General features: G+C 40.9%; 1 protein-coding gene across 2 annotated transcripts in view; it reads right to left on the minus strand.

Moving 5' to 3' along the window:
• The window catches only part of TBXAS1 (thromboxane A synthase 1), a 311,542-nt gene that overhangs the window by 186,588 nt on the left and 100,008 nt on the right, over nucleotides 1-24,946 (minus strand). For both annotated transcript variants that reach the window (XM_020800497.3, XM_072999994.2), the window contains exon 4: nucleotides 11,940-11,992. In XM_020800497.3, the coding sequence (XP_020656156.3) occupies nucleotides 11,940-11,992 (53 nt within the window). The remainder of the gene's footprint in view (nucleotides 1-11,939; nucleotides 11,993-24,946) is intronic.

Here is a 24,946-nt window from a genome sequence, read left to right on the forward strand (position 1 = left end):
CTTCGCCCTTAAAACACTTTCTGGGTGGTTTACAATTTAATTATACAGGCTACATCTCCCCCCCCCCCCCGCAAGCATGATGCCCATTCAATTTACCAACCTCAGGAGGATGGAAGGCTGAGTCATTCTTGAGTCAGCTCCTTGATCCGTTGAAATCAAACTCAGGTCATAGCAGAGTCTTGACTGCAGTACTGCAGTTCAACCAGTGCACCACTACTATTTTTGAATAGTGGTAATAATAACCATATGCCATCAGGTTAATTTGGACTTATGGCAACCCTTTTCAGAGTTTTCCAGATAGAGACTACTCAGAAGTGGCTTATCATTCCCCTCTGGAAGCATTCTAGGACTGTGCAGCTAGCCCAAGGCTACCCAGGCTGGCTCTACTTGCAAAAGGCACAGTGAGGGATCAAACTCACAACCTCTGGCTCTGAAGCCAGAAACCTAAACTACTGAGCTAGTAAGTACTAAGGGGTCCAAATATCAGGATATCTCCTACTTGGTTCCTCATTTCCATATCACATCTAGTTTGGCCCTTGTTCTGCAAACCCAACTCCAGCCTCCATGCCATGGAACAAGCAGGTCACTATTGAAATAACTGGTGGAGCAAGAAGAATTCCAAAAAAAAAAAAAAAAAAAAGATACCTGTGATATGACACAAATCTCAAACTGGGATAACAATATTTCTGTTTGATAGGCTATCCACATGCAAACTCATGACAAAAGTGTCCACTATCAACTGCCACAGATGAATTTGAGCTCCAAATGTAATTCTAAATTTTAGAATAATTGCTCCTATATCAATTGGACCATATGCACTCATTTAGCAATACAGGATTGTCTTCAATATTCACTTATTAAAACTCTTACATAATGCAGATTAATTCTAGGAATGGGGTAACATCTCCCAACCCCCACATCTCCAACCAGGTCCTCCCTTTCCTTGATCACTGAAAGCCAGTATGCGTAAAAATGTTTTTAACATTTTCAGAACATGCACAGGCTAGGGATTTTGCAAGTTGCCAGGGAAGGGAATTCCAAAGTTGACCGGTAACTAGCCACAACACAAAGGGGCCTTATTCAAAGACTCCAGTGGTAGCTACACAATTTTAAAAATGTGATTTCAGAGGGCAACAGAGGGAGAGAAAGAAAATGGAAGAAAAGTGAGAGGTATCCTTTATCTGGGACTAACATAAAGCAGCTGCTAAAGAGAGAAGAGATTCTAAGGTCCGTAAGATCAGGGGACTAGGAAAACTATATATGGCCAGAAAAACAATTCTACAATAATGAAGAAATTTATTGAAGTACATTAAAAAATGGAATACAGTTTCTCAAAAGTCAGTTTAAATTACTCTCTTCAGCTCAGTGTGATGTTACAATGAAGAGATGAATTTTTAAAGTTTCCCATCTACTGTACAACAGATGTTAATGTAAAACATTTTCCCCCCACAGCAGGAAGAATTAACACGAAGAATAACTCGTGTTTCCTTTTGAGAAGTACGAAGAGATAAAGAGGTAAAGAGATAGTCTCTCTACTAGTCCCTCAGCTTCAAAAATGTATCCTTCACTTTTCAAAAGGTCAAGCAATGGATTATTTGGAGATTATTCAAGCCTATTGTGCCGTCTTTATATGTCAAAAAAAAAAGGAATAGGGTGTTATTTATTTAAATATATATATCAATTTCAATGTAAAATGTTCAAAGTATACATAAAGCTTTAATAAAATTATATACACAGTGGTATCATTTTTCATGACAAAAATGTCGTGAAAGCAGAATGCCTAACAAGAACACTATAACTGCACTAGTAGCAGAACAAAGACAAGCAAGTTCTTAATATCAGTTTCATAAAGTACAAAAGTAAAAGAAGAGCTTAACCTGCTTCAATAAGGATGGCAGAATGAGAACCACACAACTCTCCAGGAAGACACTAAGGCTACAAACAGTGGATAGAGTGACTGACTAGGAGGACTCTCGAGAACAGGCCTCAAATCCCCACTCAGTCATGGAAAATCAATGAGGAACTTGTAAAACCACTCTTTAAATATCTCACTCATCCAGAAAACCCTATTAGGGTTGCTATAAGCTGGTTCTGACTTAACAGACCATAACACAAATACACAATGTCAGAGGAGGGTCTCCAAGTCATGTACGAAACAGTATTTTAAGTAGGGTCCGATCATAACATTCTAAATTATAGTGCTGGTAGGTATGCCTCTTATACATAGCAAAAGGGAGAAATGCATCAGCAGAAACAGAAGGAAGAGGAAAAGCTGAAAATAAAGGAGATATGCATAATGTTTGCATATGCTAATGTATAAGGATATACAGAGGACCCTCTTTGTAAAACAGAACACACAGCCACCCTAGAGTTCAACACTATATCCATCTGCATAGGCCAGCAGGAGCAAGATAACTGCATTTGAAATCATTCCCACACAGTGGCTAGAAATATCTGTAACAGAGCAGGGTGTGATGGATAAACCTGGGTTTGGTCACATTGAGAACTGATTACCCATAAATTAAATGCTAATCTTGATGACTTCCATCACAATGAGTTGCCTTATAGGAAATGGTTGTGATTTAAGACCTGTCTCCTTCCCATTGTCTTTGTTAGTCTCCTCCAAAGGGCACATGCAAATCCTTAAGGCAGGGGCAAAGGGAGGGAGGTCTGGATTTACTGGTATGTCTCAGCATGAGCTAGAGCAGTTCAGCAAGGATTTCTCACTCCCAGTTATTTAACAAGAGCACCATCACTCCAGTCTAGATAATATCATTGATCTCAAGAAACTTCTGGGAGAACCAGGAGATGTTTGAATGAAAGAACTGTGAGATTCACTCAGCTCAGCAACTCATAACAAATCCCTGAGTTCAGGGATTAATAGGAAAGGTGTCTGAGAGTCACTGTCTTCCTATAATAGTGTTTTCAAATGAAGCAGACACCTCTCCACACATCAAAGGATTGCCCCTGCCTTCTTTACATCTCTCTGAACTGCTGAAACCTCCCACTCCCCTGAACCCCACAATTTCCCCCTTAAAAATGTGATTTGGGGGAAAAGTGAGAGACATGAGGTAGATAGTTTAGGGATATGCTGTTGCTAAGACCTGAGATGTTCATTTTTGTGAAGAAGCTATGAAGTCTGTGGTCTTCTTGGAATCTGTGTAAAAACAAGCATCCTTCTATAAATATATAAAGAACTAAATAGGTTTAAACTATAAAGAAAGGAAGTAAAAGGATCTTTCTATGATAAAAACCTGACAGCTTGTAAAACTGAACCTCCTTGATCTTTTGTACAGTTTTTAATACCAACAAGTCTTGCTTATTCTTTTTGAAGGCAGCAGTCACAAGACATTATACTTGAGCGTATCGCTGGTCAGTGCTGGAACACAAGCTTTATGTAGTGTCACCATAATAACTAATAATAACTGTGTTTCAGCAGAGGCCTTCTTACCCTTTTTAAAAGGGCAAGAAGCAAGCTGTTAGCTAAGGCAGTGCTTAAACAGCACTAGGAGGTGCTATTGGCTATTTCCTTGGACTAGTACAAGGTATAATCCAGGAAGGATCCTTATTTATAACTCACATGGCAACCCAAAAACACAGTACAGGGGTTGCCATTTGACCTGTAAATCAAGTTCTGGGGATAGATGCAATTTTGGTGACACAATACACAGAAGGGTGTATGAGTGTGACAATTCCCCCCCCCCAAAAAAAACCCCAGAAGCAACAAAAAGCTTAATCCAGTTTAAAATGATACCACTGAGCCTAAAATGGGGGGTTGCCCCTGAAACCTCTTGATTACAGTAGTAGGGACTTATGATGGCGGTGTGCGTTAAACCGCAGAAGCCTCTGTGCCGCAAGGTCAGAAGGCCAGCAGTCGTACGATCGAATCCACGTGACAGAGTGAGCTCCCGTCGCTTGTCCCAGCTCCCGTCAACCTAGCAGTTCGAAAGCAAGTAAAAAAAATGCGAGTAGGTAAATAGGTACCACCACGGTGGGAAGGTAACGGCGTTCCGTCGTGCTGGCCATGTGACCACGAAACTGTCTTCGGACAAACGCTGGCTCTACAGCTTGGAGACGGGGATGAGCACTGCCCCCTAGAGTCAGACACGACTGGACTAAATATCAAGGGGAACCATTACCTTTACCTAAGGACTTATGGTGGTCCCCACAGTATTTAAGCAGTAAGTTTTACCATGTCCTATTTTATCCCATTTGTCCTTTATCTTCTTAAGAAGGAACAATTCAGGACCTAGAAAAAGATTTTTAAATTAAAAGTGGAAACCCCCAGTGTTTGGAGTGCAGGGCAACTGGCAGAGTGCAGAGTCGCACTGGAGGCTACATGCAGCCTTTAGGCCACACCTAAGCCCTCTTCATCTACAACAGAACTTGGAATATTAATTTTTGGATAGCACAACTCCTAGAATAATAATTGTTTTAAAAAATTAAAATAAAGTAACATTCCTAAGCTCTGATTTAGATCAACAGCAATCTAAATTCAGTCTGGGATTTGGCACTGTAACAGTCTAGGTCATCCTAACAAATAAACCTGAAGGATGAGGCATTTAGAGGTGACGGAGATAGAAATGCTGCTCTGGTGATTCTCCCTGACTTGTCAGCAACTTTTGAAACCTTTAGTCATGGAATCTTGCTGGACTTGCACTGGGGATGAAAACTTGATCCAATAGCAATAAATTGGTTCCACTTGTACCAGCCATTTTGGTTTTAGACGGTAGTATTAACCGAGGGACACAGTTGGACCCCAAAGCATTTTAGCTCTGATGTCTCATCACATTCTATTTTATCCCATGTGTCCTTTATCACCTTTAAGAAGGGATCTGGAGTGAAGTGTCATTAATATACTGATGATGCTAAGCTGTGTTTCTATGTGCCATCCGTTGTCCTACAAGCCTTGTTGACCTGTAGCTCTCAGGATGCTTCAGCATTAGTCATGCTGGCTGAAAGATTCTGGGAACTGTAGTCCAAAATTAAGTTTTCGAAACTCTGAATATATTTTCAGAATATATTGACACAGTTACGTGGATTTATGTATTTTTCTTTATTGACATCCTTCTTTCTATTTGGATCTTCCATACATGGACACGTGATTTTTTTTTTCAAACACACAACAAGAAATGAAGGTGATGAGGGGAGTTTGGGTTCTGTTATTGTGACCTACTAAACCTTGGTTGATATAATTCCCTGAGACTTGAGGGCTTACAGAAGAGAAGGAATATATTGTTTTGACTTGATTACAGCTGAAAAGTTGGTTTGACATCCTGTTGTCAAGGAAACCAGTTCACATAAAAAGAAAACAAATTGAGATGGTATCAGTCAAATGATTCAAATGACCTTAGGAAAAAAAAAGCAAAAAGAAAAGCTCCCATTTCAAACAACGGTATTCATCACTACAGGAAGAATAAAAGTCTTTGCTCTGTATATATCCATTTGGAGGAATTTTCCATCTGGAATGAGTAAAATGAATAAAACAAGTCTATCACCTCCAAGACTGTCAGCTCAGACCCCTTGAGTTCAGTCATACATGTAATGCTTCCAACATAGCGTTCGTTACCTGCCTGTAATGTAATGAAAGGAGCATCATGGCACAGTGGTTAAACTCCAGTACTGTACTTCAGCCAAAACTCTGCTCACATCCCAGGTTCAATCCCAGGTAGCTGGCTTGAGGTTCACTCAGCCTTCCATCCGTCCAAGGTTGGGAAATTGAGTACCCAGCTTTCTGGGAATGGGGGCAATGTGTAGCCTGAAAAATTGAATTTTAAAATACCCAGAGAGTGCTTTAAGTGCCATGGGGCAGTATATAAGCAGTGTGCTTTAATATGAACAGATATACCATCTGCCTCACCCCACTGGGAAACATTGCTGCAGGGCAAACTGTATACTAAATGTATACGGGCAACTTTCATGCTCCTGCTCTTCCTTCATGTGATCTTTTATTTATTCTTCAGTCTGACACCAGAGCCAGAAAACCATTAAATGTGAGTCTTTCAAACATAGAGGATTCTCCTCTGACAGTCTCTCAAGCCAAAGACTGTTTGTCCTTCTAAACACAACACGCGGCAAACCTAAAACTGGTCAGTTGTAGAGAATTTCTGCACTGGAAATGAAAACCATGAATGTTTGCTCTTGATGGTGCCACAATAATTTTAATTTTCATTTAGTTGATTTTGAAACCAACAAATACGGCTACTTTAAAAATATAATACACGCTTTCCAGAGATGTATCTATATCTGCCTGTCACAATAAAACAGTATGGGTTTTGTAGCCATTTAAACAATAATAAATGTATTGACAACATAGGTTCTCATAGAATAACGTTAAATGTTCCACCTTATAATAGAAGAAGACTTGCAACACAGTAAATTGGCTAGTCTTCAGATGCCACCCAAAAAACTTAAAAAAAAAAAAAGATTATGCTTCTAGAAAAGAGTACAGTATTTGCAAAATAGACTCTGAGGTTACCCTAGTTAGTATATATGATCTCTGAGTGTTCTGTTTGATGTCCATGAAGGAAGACATATGTTAGCAAAGCAAGGAGAGAATAATATTTATCATGATTTTCCAAAAGTTCTTCTCTGGTTACAGTCCAAACAACGTAGTTCATGTTTATAATACTTAGATGTTTTGAAAATCTACATTTTTAGACATGTTTCATTGCCAAATGGTAAAAAGCAATCAAACTTCAAAAGCAATCAGATGGGGGCCGAGTTTGAATCAATCAAAGCACTGGTATGAAGCATTTTCTCCATACTGCCTCATCCAAATTCAGTGTTCCAATGAACGAAGAATGACAATAATAACAGAAGATTTCTAAGATACATTATCTAAACTGCCCTCCTCCCCACCCTCACCCGAAAAAACACCAGTGAAGACAATTTTTAACGTATTGCCCTGATTAAAGTTCCAAACTCGGTTTTGGAAATAAAGTGCAAAGGTCACGGAGGAGCTTACATACTGTGACAGGATCTCTGGTCTGCAATCCTGAACATCCACTGCCAGTCACAGTAGAGAACACCAGAGTTTGGGTAAAGCTACGTAGGTCATTCCAAATCCCTGAATCCTCATCCAGAATGAAAATAACTGTTTCTTGCTCTGGATATTACTAAACCAGACAAATAAACAGTCTAGTCTGAGTTCTATGTTGCTGTTCATGCTTTGCACTTTTAAATGTACTTTTCACTATCTTAGGTGTACACATGTGAAAACGGAACATGCAAACCACCTCTGAATCTTTCTCTGCAAAAGTACAGCCCAATCTCCAACATGTTCAGGAGAGAGGGAGGGAGGTTTGGCACTTGCATGCTAACAAAAAGTGTGGGTAATGAAAGCTCTGAGTAGCAAACGGGACGGCAAAAACAAAACAAAACACGTTCCTCACATTTATTTTCAGTCCATCATCAATACTGTCCTCCATTCCATCCTCCCTTCCACATGGCTTTCTGCCCCCAGCCCCACCTCACCATCAATCAACACCCCACTGCCACTCAGCAACTGCAGTCCATATGTTGATGGTTTTGGAACTTCCCCTTTCTTTTCAACTGTCTTCCTGGCAGAGATTTGGCAAGCCTTTGGGTTCGAGCTCCAAATCCAGATCTGAGTCTTTGGTACTTGACAGCAAATCTCATAAATCTCCCCATCCCTGCCTCCTAGTGATTTCCCACCTACAACCCAATTCAGGAAGCCCTTGGGTTTCCCCAATCCAGGTGATGACTCTCTTAATGGAAACTAATGTTATTTTTGTTACATATAAGGAATACCATGTGCTGGAGAACAATAGGGTGGACGTTTAAACTTTTTACAAGGCTCAGTAGAGGTAATAATTCACCATTTAGGAAAAAAACCTCAAAGATAATTAAAGAGAAGGAATTCCATCAGGATCTTTAAAAATGCACAGGTGTTCTGCAATAATCAGGTGCACAACGTCATGACAAGGGAACAACAAGTATGTAAGATTCAAATGTTTGGCAGGTTTTATTACATTTATTCAAAATCTTTAATGCCACAGAATTTCTTCTCAACATTGCAGGACTAATTAAACTATTGCCTTACCTAGAAAATTGAACTTAAATGATTTGCACTTCTCTTTTTGTCATCAGAAAGGCTTAAAATGTATCTCTTGGGAATGTTTGGTATTTAAGATCACAAGGATGTGACATTTGAGTGGTGTGTGTGTGTTTTTCAAAAATGGCTTAAAATGCAAGCTCTTTCCTCTACCGCTGACACACACAAGCTCATGAAATGCTGAAATCTTCCTTTATAAATGAAAAGTATATCGCAACTTAAAATTAAATGATCACATGCAAATTTCATATTAAACAGTTCAGGAATTCACAAAGAAATTACAATTACTACATGATTATGAGAACTTCTCAAATAAAAATTTCAAATTTGTTTTTCAAATTTCACACATCCCAAGAATCTCTTGGAGGATGTATACAAGGGAAACCCTCCAGTGTGGATTTCAAATTAAATGCACATCATGACAGAACAGAAAACAAATTTGAATAAAGGGGTCCTTAGCCATTTAAGACCTTTATATGTTAAATGTAGTAATTTGAACCAGATTTTGAAATGCATTGGCAGTCAAATCAGAACAGAAGTTATGTGATCAATAGCCCAGTAGCTACATTCTGCGGAAGCTCCTTTTTACCATTCTGAACACACCAATCACAACTCATTCTGGAATCTGGGCAAGTTTACTTGATACTTAGATGGGAAATCACCTGAAAACATCAGGGATTTCCAGGTAGAGCTTGGAAGGAATCCTGCCTGAAATCTCTGCAGAGCATTTGCTGCAAGTCAGAATTATCAACCCTATAGGAACCAAATATCTGCCTCAATATGAGGCAACCTCCTATGCCCCCATGTTCTGAAATTAAGCCAGGCATAATATCCCAACCTAACCTGCCTGTTGCAAATATGTATGGGACTTTCTTTTTTAATGGAAACTTTCAGAATTCTTGAAGAATTCCACAGGCAGAATTCTGGGAGGTACAGATTAGCTGTATTTGCCCCACCAGTGCCTTCTTTGGGCTGTTCCTACTTTTAAAAAAGAAGGAAGCAGTCTTATGGCTACCTGGAAGTCATCTAAATCCTCCTGGGAGGCATAGGCCCATTCTTTCGAGGCTACCTGTGAAAGAACTATCTCTCCCAGGAAGACATAGGACTCCCAGGTAGTTTTCTTAATTTTGAAAATAGAAAGTAGCTGGGTAGCTTTCTTAATTTTGAAAGTAGAAACGGGCCAAAGAAAGCACCACCAAGGTAAACACAGATGTCTCCACCTCCCAGAATTCTGCCCGGGGAAGTTTGGGAGCTGCAGTATAAAAACAGAAAGACAGTCCCTTCCTTAGTTGTGAATATAAAATGGAAACAGGACAAGAAGAAACATTTATGCCACCTTGAGCTCCTCAAAGAAAGGATAGGATAGAAATGCAATACATGTATGCATGCACAGACTTGACTGCTAAGCCATCATTATACTTTTTTTAAGCATGTGTGGCTTCCATTTCAGTTATGAAGCCCAGAGAAAGCTAGAGTCATCTCAGGATAGTGCCAGAATGAGAAGCAAAGTGACATCCTCTTGACTGCACTGCTGGCAGCAGGATATATGACCCTACTCCAGAAGAGGAGGCTGAAGACAACAACACTGGATGAAGATGGTGCCTCCTGCAGGAAGATAATGCTGAAGTCACAGGTGCCCTATCTTCCAGTAGAACACAGGCTGGCTCTGTTTACCTGGCTCCTTCCTCAGTGCTTCAGAGCTAGGTCCTGACAGATGAATGGACGGAAAAAGCACCTGTTCTCCAGCAGAGGCAATTTACCCAAATACGATCTACCTTAGAGTTTGCCTCTGAGGACTACTGGAGGCATGTCCTGAGAAAGTAACCACTCTGGAAGCTGGCATCTTGAGTGGCACAGAGGTGGCACCTTCTCCATTTTTGTTCTTGCACATGGGTCAATCCAAATATGTTGTGCCAATGCAACTCCTATGGAGGATTTGGCTCAACCCAGTGAGTGGGAGGCCCTTAGAAAGGGGCTGTGGATGTAAAAATTCAGCTTTGAAAGAGAGACAGAAAGTACTAGAGAGGAAAAGACCTTATTTGTTGTAGGTAATATAGTATTGATACATGTGGGAAGGAGGAGGAAATTTCTTGCAGTGGTTTTACGAATCTATGCCTATCTTTATGTTATAATTCAGGGTTTTTCCTTTGTGCAATACATTTTTGGGCCTTGGATCTTTCTGCAAAAGAACAGGGAGTTCTACTGTACACGCTTCCGCAATTCATTATGACCAGCATTACACTAAATGCTCCTTAAGCTAGCTGCTTTTTGCAGTATAATAGATATAAGCCATTATGTGTATCTTTATGCTTTTGAGGATTGGAAATGGGGGCAGTACAACAGCTTACACTAATTAAGTTTACTTGGGGAAACTTTGCAAGATACCGAACTAGAACAGTTTTTAGGTTAGCAGACTGGATTGGACGACAGTGTGTCACTGAGTACAATTAAATCATCCTTCTTCTTTGAATTGTCTCTGAATCAAAACATCTGATTTGGGGCATTGGGGCGGAAGGGGAAAAGTTTGTCTTGTTTTTCTGGTTTCATTTCAAATGCATATCAACATATTAAGTTTCCTCTTGTTATACAATAGAAATCGCCAGGTCAGAGAAAGGTGAAGCCAAAAACTGGCAGATGTGCTCAAATTAGATGGGATCAGTATGTCTTCTCACTTTAACCAATGTTGATCTGTACTGCTGAGCAACAACTGACATGCTGTGCTTTCCATATGCAGCTCCTTGAGTGAAACATCCTCTCTGGATGAAACATTACACTATTATATATATCTCAATCAAGTTCCAAAGTGAGCTACCTGCAACCTTTCAGACACTCCAACTGAAGGAAGCTGTACTGCCCAAATCTGGATAGCAAATGTTGAATGATGGGCATTGTAGACTGACATCTGAACAGGCACAAGTTGCTCAACCCCTTCAGTAGAGTGAACAAACTTGAGTCTTAATGGATGCAGGGGGAAATATGAGGCCCAAACTCATTACTTAATTTCTTTCTACACAAATAAATGGCTGCTATTCATTCTTGTAAAGACTTAACTCCAATTGAAAGCCCCAGCTAAGGGAGACCCACTGAATCTATGGAACATACATTAATGTTGACTTGCTATTTGGCAATCAGTTCGAGATAACTCGGGAGTTTAGGCATCTGGCTGCAGAGCCAGAAGTTCTGAGTTCAATTCTTTGTGGGAACTCCTGTGAATACAGCCAGCTTTTGTTACCTTGGACAAGCTGCACAGTTCAAGGATGCCCCGAGAATATGGGAATGGTAAACGACTTCTGAGTACTCTCTACTTGAAAAACCCTTGAACAAGGGTTTCATAAGTCAGAACTGACTTGACAGCATGCGATGATGATGATAATGGTTTGAGTTGTGACTGGCAACTGGATTTAGGCCAAATGCCTTGGGAACAGGACAAGGGGTGTGGATGTCCATTTTCCTAGATCTAAAATATGGTCAGATGGGGTATCAGGCAAAGAAGCAAAATCAGAAAGGGCTTGGCTAATAGCCTTGCTATGCTTGAGTCATCCAGTTTCTCTTGCTTTCTAAAAAGAGTTGGATTCAAGCATTACTCATCCCAGTTGTTGTCATATTGACTGGCTACAAATCAGCCGTCCCAAAACTGGTGCCATTCAGACCTGTTGGATTAGAGTTTTCATTAACTCTCCCTAACTTGGCCATTGCTACTCATGGGATTTTACCAGTCTGGAACTCAATGTCATTTGGAGGGTCCCAGATGGACAAAAGCTGGTCTAGATGGTCTTGAGAACATGGCACAGTTCACTACTAAAGCCTTACGATCAGTTCACTACATCAGCTAAAGAAGTAAATGAAAGGCAGAGTGTCTTACCCACAAGCAGGTCCATATTCCTTTATCAGTTTGTTGTGATTTTCCCAAAAGCCCTGTGTAAACATAAAGAGACATCACGGTATAATGTTTGTGCATTCTGCTGCCTCTGAACGTAAGTAAGTAAGTGGTTAATCATCATTTTCTTAACTCTTTTTCAACAGTAAAGACTACAAATGTTGCAGTAATTACACCCAGTGGCACAGTGGAGCCAGGACTCATAAGCTTAAAGCCCTGAGACTTTTTAAGTAACAGAGGCTATGCCATCATCTCCCAGTCCCATCAGTCACTCCTGTTCCCTCCAGAATAGCCAATTAAGAGTCTGCAGCTTTATTAAATACCTTTCCTTCATCTGTTGATACGGGTTAGTTCAGTGAGTTAAGTAGGCTATGGAGCCAGAGGTCAATAGATGTATGGTCACTACAAAGCATGGTACTACCATGCCTAAATGAGGTGAAGACGGTGGCATCCATGTTTTAAACTTCCCTGTGAATCCCACTGCACCAGATAAGTTCTGGCCAATTGTCAATACTGTATTCAATTTTTTAGTATGTGATGACATCTCAGCTCCAAGGGTCTGGATAGGCTGATTATCCCAATACAGTGGTGCCTTGCAAGATGATGTTAATTCGTTCTGCGAAAATTGCTGTCTTGCGAAAACATTGTCTTACGAAATGCGGTTCCCTATTGGAATGCATTGAAATCTATATAATGCGTTCTAATGGGGGGAAATCGTCATCTTGCGAAAATCGTCCATAGAAAACATCGTTTTGCGAAAACGCGGTTCCCCATTGGAATGCACCGAAATCTGTTTAATGTGTTCCAATGGGGGGGGGAGAAACCGTCTTGCGAAGCATTGGTCTAAAAAAAAAAACCATCTTGCGAAACGTGGTTCCCCATTGGAATGCACTGAAATCTATTTAATGTGTTCCAATGGGGGAGAAAACCTTCTTGTGAAGCATCTGTCTAAAAAAAAAAGTCTTGCAAAGCATAGACCCAAACATCGTCATGCGAAAATCATCCATAGGAAAAACCGTCTTGCGAAGCGCAACAGCGATAGCAAAAAACCATAGTCTTACAGATTAATCGTCCCGTGAGGCAATTGTCTTGCGAGGCACCACTGTATGTTTCAATTCTTGCTTCAGACCTGACTAAGACACTGCCTTAGCTGCCACCTTGAAGGCTATTTTGTAGCAAGACATACATTCAATAAAAAGATAAATAAAATTGTCTTGAGAAGGACTAAACATTTCATTCAAAGGTTTTTATATTTTTCTTTTTACACTACACTGTTATGCTGAGTGAACTTTAGAACATTTCTTTAACATGGCTGGTTTTAAAGATTTTACTGTACAGAGATAAAACCTATTTCAGGGTTATATATTTATTGGTACAGTATTTGAATTGCTGTCTCTCAAGCCAGTTTCCTAGATGTGATATGAAATTCCTTCCTTAAGTTGAAATGTCAGAATGAAAATAATAAAGAACAGTGACATGCTAAAAAAAAATTTAAAGTTTCCCTTCCATGTTGAAGAGGCAAGCCACCTTTTTCAATATGAATTTTAATAATTAAACAAAAAAGTGGTTGCTCTCTTCAGCAACACAGATGTTTATAATGGAAACATTAGAGCAGAAGATGAACAAACCCAAGTGCATAGGACCAGCTTCCAGAGTAAGAAGCAATTAGAGAAAAGACTTTTAAAGTATCTTTACACATGACATTCATCAGTAAAATACAAGCATCCAAAAAGCAAAACAAATCTATTTAAGTAATAAAGTATAAGAACTAGGAATTGCTGGCAGTTGGATTCCAAAATATCTCCTGTATGGAGAATTTGTGCAGGGAAAGCACCCCAGAGGGAGACCACAGTTGCGATACAAGGATATCTGTAAGCGGGATCTGAAGGCCTTAGAAATGGACCTCAACAGATGGGAAACCTTGACATCTGAGCGTTCAGCCTGGAGGCAGGTGGTGCATCATGACCTCTCCCAATTTGAAGAGACCCTTGTTCAGCAGGCCGAGGCAAAGAGACAGTCATGAAAGCAGCAAAATTAGGGAGCTGGACAGGGGACAGATTGTACTTGTCTTCAGTGTGGAAGGGATCGTCACTCTCGAATAGGCCTTCTCAGCCACACTAGACACTGTTCCAAGTCATCTATTCAGAGCACTTTACCAAAGTCTCTCGAAACTGAAGGATGCCTACAAGGATAAGAAGCTATTTCTTTCATCTGCTATTACATATTTTTCTGGATCACTTAGTAAAACAAAAGTATTTATCATGGTATTTCTGACTTCTATTAATGCACCTAATATTCAGGTGAAACAGTGAAGGCTAGAATCTGAATCGCCACCAACTGTGAGGCAAGCAGCCAACCCGTTCCCTTCCCCAAAAAAGTTGGCAGCAGAGTCACAGAAGGAAAATGCATGAGGAAGATACACTGAGTACCAGCAAATAATGTCAAAGTATTTGTTTCCCAAAGGGAGACACTTTATTTATATTACGATGCATGTGTTATTCATTGTAAGCCACAGGGTTTCTGCAAGAGAAGCAAGCTGAATATTTTCTAAAGAAATATTTTCCAACAGCACAGTGAAATGCAAGACAAGTTGTCATACACATGATTTTGTGCAAAAGTGGTATGAGCAAGATAGTTTAACCTTGACTATACATGTTCTGTTCCTCATCCTCAAAAATTACAAGTAGGTTGCTATGTTTGTGTCTGAGCATGGGTCAATTGACTCATTATATCCTCCCACAAAAGATGTGTCAAAAACAACAAGGATGCATTTCATACATCTTTATACTGTGACCAAAACTGAGCCACTAAGGATTGATGTCACAGTCACACGAATATGGGGGGTTTTTTTGTGACACATTCGGGGATAGCCCTGCTATGGAGGAGACTACTTCATGCAGCAGGTAGCAGGTGATAGGAAGAGAAAGTAAGGCACTGGGGGGGAAGGGAACAGTGTGCCAGACAATGTGCCCTTCAAAGCCAAAGAAATTTTGCGAGATGTAGTCCAAAAAGGTAATTTGTTCAAACTCTACTTTGAATTCAGTAACCATTTTGGCTGGGAAATTCTGTGAAGCATAGTCCAAGAAAGTAACTTTTGCAAGGTGTGCTTTGGACTCATCTATGTGTTACCAGAGGGGACGTGGTGGCACTGAGGGCTAAACCGCAGAAGCCTTTGTGTGCTGCAGGGTGAGAAGACCAGCAGTCGTAAGATCGAATCCACGCGATGGAGTGAGCACCCGTCGCTTTGTCCCAGCTCCTCGCCAACCTAGAAGTTCGAAAGCATGTGAATGCGAGTAGATAAATAGGTACCATCTCGGTGGGAAGGTAAACAGCATTACGGGTCTAAGTCGCACTGGCCACATGACAACGGAAACTGTCTTTGGACAAACGCTGGCTCTACGGCTTGGAAACAGGGATGAGCACCGCCCTCTAGAGTCGAACATGACTGACTAAAATGTCAAGGGGAACCTTTACCTTTACCTTTTATGTGTTACCAGAGCCTGGGCATGGAGGAATACCTAAATCTCTGTTGAAAGAAAACAAATTCTGCTCCATGTTCTGTTTTGCTCATTCCATATGCCATCTTGAATACTTGGCATCCCCTCCATAAGCAAGCAGAAATCAGTACCAATACATACTGTACTATCATGTATACCAATAGCAAGTACAGGTGCTGAGTAGTTACACCTATGAAGCCAAAACGAAGTCACAAAAGTAACAAATTCACAGAAGTATTAAGAAAAAGTAAGAGGAAGAAACTTCTTAAGGTGCAAGAAAAAACACAAAGCAGCTTTAATAAGCACTGAGCATACCTAATATGTACAAAATGCAGGTACAAAATGCAAAATGGAGTAGAGTGTAGCTGGCTGCTTGAAGCACTGGACGAAACCATTCCACATAGCAACATTTTGTTTCAAGTCATACTTATGAAAACAAAACAGGACCAAGATATTTTAAATGCTATAGGGAAGAACGAAATGCCCTCTCATTTCAAATACAAAAGCCAACTGAATTTTTCCTACACTCTAGTCATAAAACTGCCCTCTGTTATACCTGAGGTCAATAGTAGTGGCTATCTCACCATGTCCAACAGAAATCCTATGTAGGTATATAAAATTGATATTGGTGACATCTCAATTTAATACACAGTACATACTGGCCATAGTACATACAGTAGATAGACGGTTCTGCTGACATTTGTGTAACTTGCTGCAGCTAAGTGCAACTAATTTTTGAATAGCCAATGGTAAATCTTGGTTGCATGTCTTCTTACATGCCTGATATTACAACTGAAATGTGTCCTCCACCTTGTCAATTAGCCTCAATTCGCCTCGACAAGCTACAGAAACCTTAGGCAAAGAGCAGTAATCTTCCAGCCACTACATTTACATGATATGCCCATGAATGCACAAACAGACAACCATATCTGAGCACTGAAATGTTGGCTCTTTAATCAAGAAAACTAACTATAAAGCAGAAATTGCTCTGGAAGCAAGCAGACAGCTGTGTGCATGAATTTGTATCCCAGACTTCTTTTTAAAGCCATGTACATAGTTTGTTTCCTTTGATCATCATCTCGAATAGTTATCCTTAGTGGGTAATATTCTTTAATTTATGTGTGTGCCATTTCAGATCTCAACACACACATATAGCCCTTCTGAATTCAATAAAGCTGCCTGCCTACCCTTTAGAGTTATTGAGAGGTTAGTGTTATGTAATTAAGTTAATCCTCATTTGTAAAGGATAATTAACTAAATGCTAATTGAATCTGCATATGAAAATTAGCACAATGTGTTCTCATTAGATGAATTCAAAAATTACCCTGACTAAAACCAAGCAAACTATAAATTATTTTGTACCTTTTAAAGACTGTCCTATGAAGGAAAAGAATATAGTTATGTGCAGTATTATGCTTTTGCACTTCAAAGGCATTTCAGTGACCTGCTTGGGAAAAGCGGCAGCCAACAACACTGCAATTCTATACCCCCCAAAAACCTGGGAAGTAAACTCCATTGAACTCAGTGGGGTTTATTTGTGAGTAAACACAGATGGGATTTCAGTCTGGCTTCGATGGGTGGAAACCACCATGATCCAAGGAAAGTTAGTAAATATATTTCAGATTTTAAAACAGTAATCCCAAGAAAACTGTACTAACATGTCATAGTTTTTTCTTCCCTTGTTGGTAATGTCATCCAAAATACTAATGGGAATGAAGGTTGTCCATGTTTCATTTCGAATATTCTGGCACCTGGGTGGAGGGTGCAACCCAGGGAGTCAAGTGGGAGAGTAATTCCCCCTGCTGACACATTGCTATGTTGCTATGCCAGCCTTTACAATTCTCTTTACTCTTTTGGGATCAACAAAGCCTTTAAGAAGTGGCTATGCAAAAAAGATCCCATATATTTATCTCCTAGTCAAAGGAAACAGCAGCTGGGCTTTGTAACCTCACACCCCATTGCATACGTGTTGCTTACCCAGTTTAAGTACACTCACTAAACGAAAATGGTGTTAGTGACATTTACGTAAAGCATTCCAGCAACCTAGATCAAAGTATGTGTCTTAAAAATATGTAGAGAAAGCCGGAGGAAGGGTCTACGGTACTCTCCATGATCCAGGTTGTTTGAAAATCCTAGTGGAAACAGATGTCAGCTTCTCTACTGATGACAGGAACAAACCATTTTGTCTATGGCTGGACCAACAAAATTTCATATTATTGAACTTTTATTGGGTGGCTGTGGTTTTAATTACTAATATTAGGGATGGCCCTAATAAATACATATATGGCATATCTATTGTAGAGTAAATATTGCAGACACTGGATAAAATCCTGTTGCTTTAAGTAGTAAACTGCAGTACACTAGGTCCACTGAATCAATGGGGAGTTGGTGAGTCTACTCCCCATAGCTCCATTGATTCAAACAGGTGTATTCTCACTTTAGCATGGTAAGCCACACAGAACAGACCTATTTTAATAATTATCACTTTTATGCTTGCACATACACACCAACTCAGAATTGAGTGCTAAATTACAACTGGCTTATTAATTTTTATAACACTGTATTTGTGATACTTTTCATATGTATCTTCTAATCTTGTTGTGAGCCACCTTGGGTCCCAGTTGTGTGAAACAAAAGTAAAAAATGTGTAAATATTTATTGATATCCATTAAGCAAAGCATGTTGCTTATATACTGCTCCATAGTGCTTAAAGCAATCTCTGGGTGGTATACAATATTTTATTATGCAGGCTACACATTGCCTGCCCGCCCACCCCAACAGGTTGGGTATTCATTTTACCAACCTGGGCAGGATGAAAGGCTGATTGAACTTTGATAGGGCTTCTTAGGATTGAACCCGGTACATCCTCTTCAGTAAAACTAGAGGCAGACATCAGAGAAAAAAGTATCTGACACTCACAGGGCCTATACCAGGGAGGGAACCCTCTGTAGGTCACACATTCATTCCATAGTTCAACTACAGTACCTTTATCTTAATGGATACTGTTACAAACTTTGCCCAAATTACAAAATTGCCCAAATCTAGTAAAACACCTCTTGCTATAGAATCTTCTGCTTTATCAAGTTTTGACACTTTGCAAATAAATTTTTATAAATACAACACATCTGTACCTATGTAACAAACGCAAAAGCCAAACAAAAAGGACTATGACATCTTTAAGACAAACAGATTTATTTCAGGGTGAAATTCAGGTGGCTGAAGCGACAACTTTTAAAATGATTCTTTCTCAGTAGTTTAGGCATGTGACTCTGGAACCAAAGGTTAGGAGCTCAGTTTCCCACTTTATCTTCTTAATAGGGACTGGACTCATTATTCTATAGGGTCCCTTCCAGCTCTGCAGTTCTAAGATTATTGTTATTTCTAAGTATACGTAGTGAATAATTTATTTATTTTATTTTATTTAAAATATTTTTTTTACTCTGCCTCTCTCCTTGAAAAGGATCCAAACCAGCTTACAACAGTGAAATAAAATATTTAAAGTTGAAAACAATGAAAAACAATAAGTATACATTTTTAAAAAAAATATGCCATTCTGAGAAATGGAAAAAACAAGGAGTACTAAAAATCCAGTCAAAGCATGCTAAACATCTAAAATTTAAAGCAATGCCATTGTAATAAAACAAAACCACCTCAAATCCTCCTTGATTAGTAACACAATCAACTAAAAATGCTAAAGAATATGAGGAGGGGGATGGAGATTGTACTTTTAATGAGAAGTACTATATACTGTATTATTTGAGCCTCAATATATGTTCTCTGTTACAACATCTGCTGTTTTTGCAAAAGAAGCTCTCTTGAAAGCACTGAGGCTTTCCTTGAGAAGGGAAATAATTGATTAATTCTCCTATCCCTATCTGATCACTCAAATATCTCAGTTAAGCTAACTTTCTAAGCAAAACATCACCTTCATTAAAGCACTATTGCTTCCCCTGAAAGTTGAGAAACCTGAGGTATCACTAACCATCTGTTGCCCTCATGAACCACAGTATCAATGTTGACAAGTGTTAAAAACAAGGCATATGTGAAGTCTCTCTGTTTGATTTATCCAGATCTCTGAACCATAACCTTCCTTAATCTTGGTTATTTCATATTTCCCAGGCTCTTTTTATATGATATACTGGTCAGGTTACATCTGTTCATTCTTGTTAGAGCTGGGAGTGATTAATTAGCTCAAGTCACAGTAAGGAAAGGGGCTTATTGGAAAAGGTCATGGGAAAGACAGTGCAGAGCAGACCTTGGAAAAATGACTTTTTGACTACAACTCCCAGAATTCTACCTTGGTGATACTGCCTTCACAAAAAATGCCCTCTAAGCAGTAGCCCTGTTAGTCTGTTGTAGCAAAAAAAAAGAAGCCAGAACTGTAGTATCTTTAAGACTAATTAGTTTTTGTTTTGCATTAGTTTTTGTGTGTCCAAGCATACTACATGATCCCCCAACTGTACAAATATTAATCTGCTAATGGGGATGAGAATCCCTGTATCTGACAGTGTTTGATGGTCCACACAAGCTTACAGCAAATAAAATTTGCAAGAATCTTTATTGTTGCCAATACAAGAGACTTGAAACACTGCTTTTTGGGTTACACTTCCAAGAATCTCACAACTAGTGTGATTAATGTTATCCAGAAAACGCACTCTTCCCATCTCTGGTCAACAGTGGAGAGGACAAAATTATCCATTCAGGTTGCTTTAGGTATATTGGTAGGAACCTTAGGCTAGCATATAATTATGTGAAACCACCAAATACCTTCCTTTTGTTCTGGATATTAGCCTGATGGCCATCTAGGATGTTTGTATGACAACAAAGGTGTAATGTTTGTTCTGAAAGGGGCCCTACCTTACCATACCAAACAAACAAACATTAAGTTTAGGCTACAACTCCTGTTAGGTAACTCTGGAGTTGCTGAACAAAAAAGTAATTTTTCTAGGGTTTGCATTGAGGAGACAAACAGTATATAATTATAGTATGTAATTCCTAATTGGGAAAGCAGCAGCTGGGGTATAGAAAGACACAATTGATATTGGTTTAAAGAAGAGAAGGAAAAAGACTATTTTAAGAAAGGATTACATGGCTTTTAAGAGAACAGCAACATGCAGTCTGATGCATTTGCTGGGATATATCAAGGCTGATAAACAAGCACAAGAAAGAACCTTCTTTTTGAAAAGTAAACAAGGGCTTTGAGGAAAAAGGAAAGTGTGTGAAACACTATCACCAGCTGCCTTAGCATTTTGAAGTATTTAGCATTTAGATATCTATTCATTTAAAGGCACTTTTACATAAGTTTTCCAAATTCCAGGTAGCTTGGAGTCTATAAATATTTAACAATTAAAAAGATATAAAATATTTTACATAAATAAATAGATAAAAATAAACAGTGGAGGTGACATGATTACCAATACAAGTCAGCTGAAGCTCATTTTGACAAAGTTTGAGAACCCTGGTCAAAAATAGCATTTACTAAAACAAATTCTTGGAGAATCTCTTTGCTTGGAATTCAGCGATAATCAGATGGAATCCTGTTACTTAAATATGATGGCACCGGTAAACTATAGTAGTAAATTGTCATTATTTAAAGAGTTGATGCTTGTACTCCTCACTGAACACCAGTTGCATGGTATATCTCATGATGAGGAATGTAAGCTGTAACTCTTCAACATGGCAATTCACCACTGCAGGTTAAACCACTGCATTCCTATAAGAATAAGTACGAATAAGTACTTCATGCAAATTATACTTAAGTAATAAGATGCTGGCTAATGTGCATGATATACTTTACAGTGTTGTTGTTGTTTAGTCATTAAGTCGTGTCCATCTTTTCATGACCCCATGGACCATAGCACACCAGACCCTCCTATCTTCCACCGCCGGAGTTGGGTCAAATTCATGTTGGTAGCTTCAGTGACACTGTCCAACCATCTCACCCTCTGTCATCCCCTTCTCCTCTTGCCTTCACACTTTCCTAACATCAGGGTCATTTCCATCTCATGAGATGGCCAAAGTATTGGAGCCTCAGCTTCAGGATCTGTCCTTCCAGTGAGCACTCAGGGTTGATTTACTTCAAAATGGATAGGTTTGTTCTCTTTGCAGTCCAGGGGACTCTCAAGAGTCTCCTTCAGCACCACAATTCAAAAGCATCAGTTCTTCAGCGGTCAGCCTTCTTTATGGTCCAGCTCTCACTTCCATACATCACTACAGGAGAAAGCATAGCTTCCTGTCTCACATACAGATTTCTCAGGAGATATAATTTAATTTATTTTAATTCAATCTAATTTGGTTTTATGCTTATTGTTAAATATTAATGTTTATTGTTAATTTTTATTGTTATTAATGCCTATTGTTAGATAGTATTTGTAATTTTTCCTTTTATTGCCTGGTGGTATTACTTTAGGTTTTTTTCCTCTTTCTTCTTTTTACTTTCTTGACTGATATGGAGAGGAAGGCCTGCCGGCCCAGCAAGGGTTCTAACATCATGGTGATTACGGGTAGAGGGAGATATGGCGCTGGTACAGTGCCTACTCGTGTTAGAAGACCAGTGAACAGATGTTTGAAGGCTGTTCACTGTTCTGGCACTGTGACCAACTGCCAATATCGAGATAGCAGCCTAGCTGGCCCTCTACTCTGAACCTGGTCCTGTTGAACGCCAGGTCTGTATCCAACAAAGTCCAGCTTATTCAAGATCTTATCCTGGAGGAGGATGCAGACCTGGCGTGCATAACTGAGACCTGGATGGGTGGGGAAGGAGGGGTTCCTCTGACCCTTTCCTGTCCTCCAGGTTATGCAGTCCAGCACCAGGGCAGACTGGAGGGGTGGGGGTGGGGAGTTGCCGTTGTTTATAGAAAATCTTTAGAGGTTACTAGGCGCTCCTTGGTCGTGAAGCCAGGCTTGGAGACCCTTCATGTGCAGATTGGGGCCTGGGATGGTATTGGGATCTTGCTGGGCTACTGTGCTCCCCATGACCCGACCACTTCCCTACCGGAGCTGGCGGACTTCGTCTCCGCAGCACTGTTGGAGTCCTCAAGACTTTTGGTCCTGGGTGACTTCAACATCCATGCGGAGGCCGAGGTATCCGGTCCAGCTCTTAAGTTCTTGGAAAACATGGCTTCCTTGAACTTATCCCAACATGTCAACGGCCCCACATACATGGGTGGCCATATGCTCGACCTGTTTTTTTCCACCAAGTGTAGAGAGCATGGTCCAATGGTGACTGACCTTGTGTCAGTCCCCTTGTCATGGTCAGACCACCACCTAATAAAATGTAACCTCGCAATGGCGCTCTCTCCTCGTAGGGAGCATGGATCTATTTTAATGGTCCACCCTCAGAGGTTACTGGATCCAATGGGTTTCCAGGATACCATGAGAGGGATTCCAGCAGAACTGTCTGGCGCTCCTGTCGAAGCTCTGGTCGATGGCTGGTTCTTTGCCGCTACTAGGGCTGTAGACATGATCACTCCCAAACGCCCTCTCAGAAGCAGAGCTTGGCCAGGACCCTGGTATAATCAGGATCTACGAGCAATGAAGTGAATAAGGAGACGGATAGAGTGTGTTTGGTGAAGGAAACTGACGGGTCATAATAAGATAGCTGTCAGGATCGCAACTAACCGTTACCTAGCCAAGGTAAAGGCTGCTAGAAGATCTTATATCACAGACCGGATAAGCGAAGCTTTCAACCAGCAGGCAGAACTTTTCCGTATAGTTCGCGATCTATCCGGAATTGGTCTGGGTGAAGGGCCTCCCACTAGCATCTCACCTGACCAATTTGCAGCATTTTTAAAATCTAAAGTGGAGGCCATCTGCCGTGACCTTTCTCCTTTTTTAAATACAATGGATCGAGCAGAGATGTCCAACGCTCCGCCTTGCCTGGTAATTTTTGACTAATTTCAGCCTGTGACACCGGATATGGTAGACAAGGCGCTTGATCGCTGTAAGGCCACCACCTCTTCTCTCAACCCTTGCCCGGCAGCCAGGCCTGTAACAACCGAATGGGCCACCGCAATAATTAATGGGTCTCTTCAGGAGGGCAAAGTCCCCCTTGCCCTCAAGGAGACACTCATTAGGCCCATTAGGAAGAAACCAAATTTGGCAACGGATGATATTGGCAATTATAGGCCCGTCGCCAATGTTTATTTCCTTAGCAAAGTGGTTGAGAGGGTGGTGGCAGATCAGCTCCAGGCGCTCTTGAACAAAACCAACGCCCTGGACCCATTCCAGTCGTGCTTCAGGCCGCGCTATGGTACAGAGATGGCACTGGTTGCACTGATGGATAACCTGCTGAGGGAGGACGATGGGGGCAATATGTCCTTGTTGGTCCTCCTCGATATCTCAGCGGCCTTTGATACCGTCGACCACGGTATCCTCCTGGGGAGGCTCTCTGAGTTAGGAATTGGTGGCCTGGTGCTTGCCTGGCTCCACTCCTTCTTGGAGGACTGCCTCCAGAGAGTGAGTGAGTATGTATGTATGTATGTGTGTGTGTGTGTGTGTGTGTGTGTGTGTGTGTTTCAGCCCCGTGGAGCCTCAACTGTGGGGTTCCGCAGGGGTTGATCATCTCTCCAATGCTGTTTAACGTCTATATGAGGTCATCAGGGGGTGTGGGGAATCGTGTCACCAGTATGCTGATGAAACACAGCTCTACATCTCCTTTTCATCTACCTCAGTGGATGCCGTCCTGTCCCTTCAGCGCTGCCTGGAGACTGTATTGGAATGGATGTAATCGAATGGATTGAGGCTGAACCCGGACAAGACGGAGGTCTTGAGGGTAGGTGGCCCTTCTATAAGCGGTATAGGTAACTCCCTTTCATTTGGGGGGACAACCCTTGCCGCAAAGAGTGAGGTCCACAGCTTGGGGGTACATCTGGACCCGGCGCTTACCATGGAAACCCAGCTGGCGTCTGTGGTCCGCTCTGCCTATTTTCATCTATGGCGGATTGCTCTGCTACGACCCTATCTTGATGGGGGGGGCCTCACTACTCTAGTCCATGCACTCGTAATCTCGAGATTAGACCATTGTAGCGCACTCTATGTGGGGCTGCCTTTGAGGCTGACGCAGAAACTTCAGGGGGGCAGAATGTGGCAGCCAGGCTTCTTAGTGGGGTGTGGAAATATCAGCATATCTCCCCCAGCCTGGCTGCTCTGCATTGGTTTGGTTACCCATCCGTTTCCGCGTTGACTTCAAAGTATTAATGATCATGTGTAAAGCCCTAAACGGTTTGGGACCTCAATATTTGGCAGATCGCCTTCTCCCACCCAGATCTACCTGAATCACCCGACATAGCCAGCAGGGATGGCTGAGGGGTCTGATGCCGAGGGAGGCCTGGAAGGAAAAAACAAGAAACCGGGCCTTCTCGGCGGTGGCCGCTCGGCTGTGGAACACCCTCCCTACCAAAATTCGGCTGGCACCCTCACTGGGTGTTTTCAAAAGCCAGCTGAAAACTTGGCTATTCAAGCAGGCCTTCCCTTCAGTCAATTAAGTGATTCCTA

This window comes from Pogona vitticeps, chromosome 5, assembly GCF_051106095.1.
Source record: "Pogona vitticeps strain Pit_001003342236 chromosome 5, PviZW2.1, whole genome shotgun sequence".
NCBI classification, from domain to species: domain Eukaryota; kingdom Metazoa; phylum Chordata; class Lepidosauria; order Squamata; family Agamidae; genus Pogona; species Pogona vitticeps.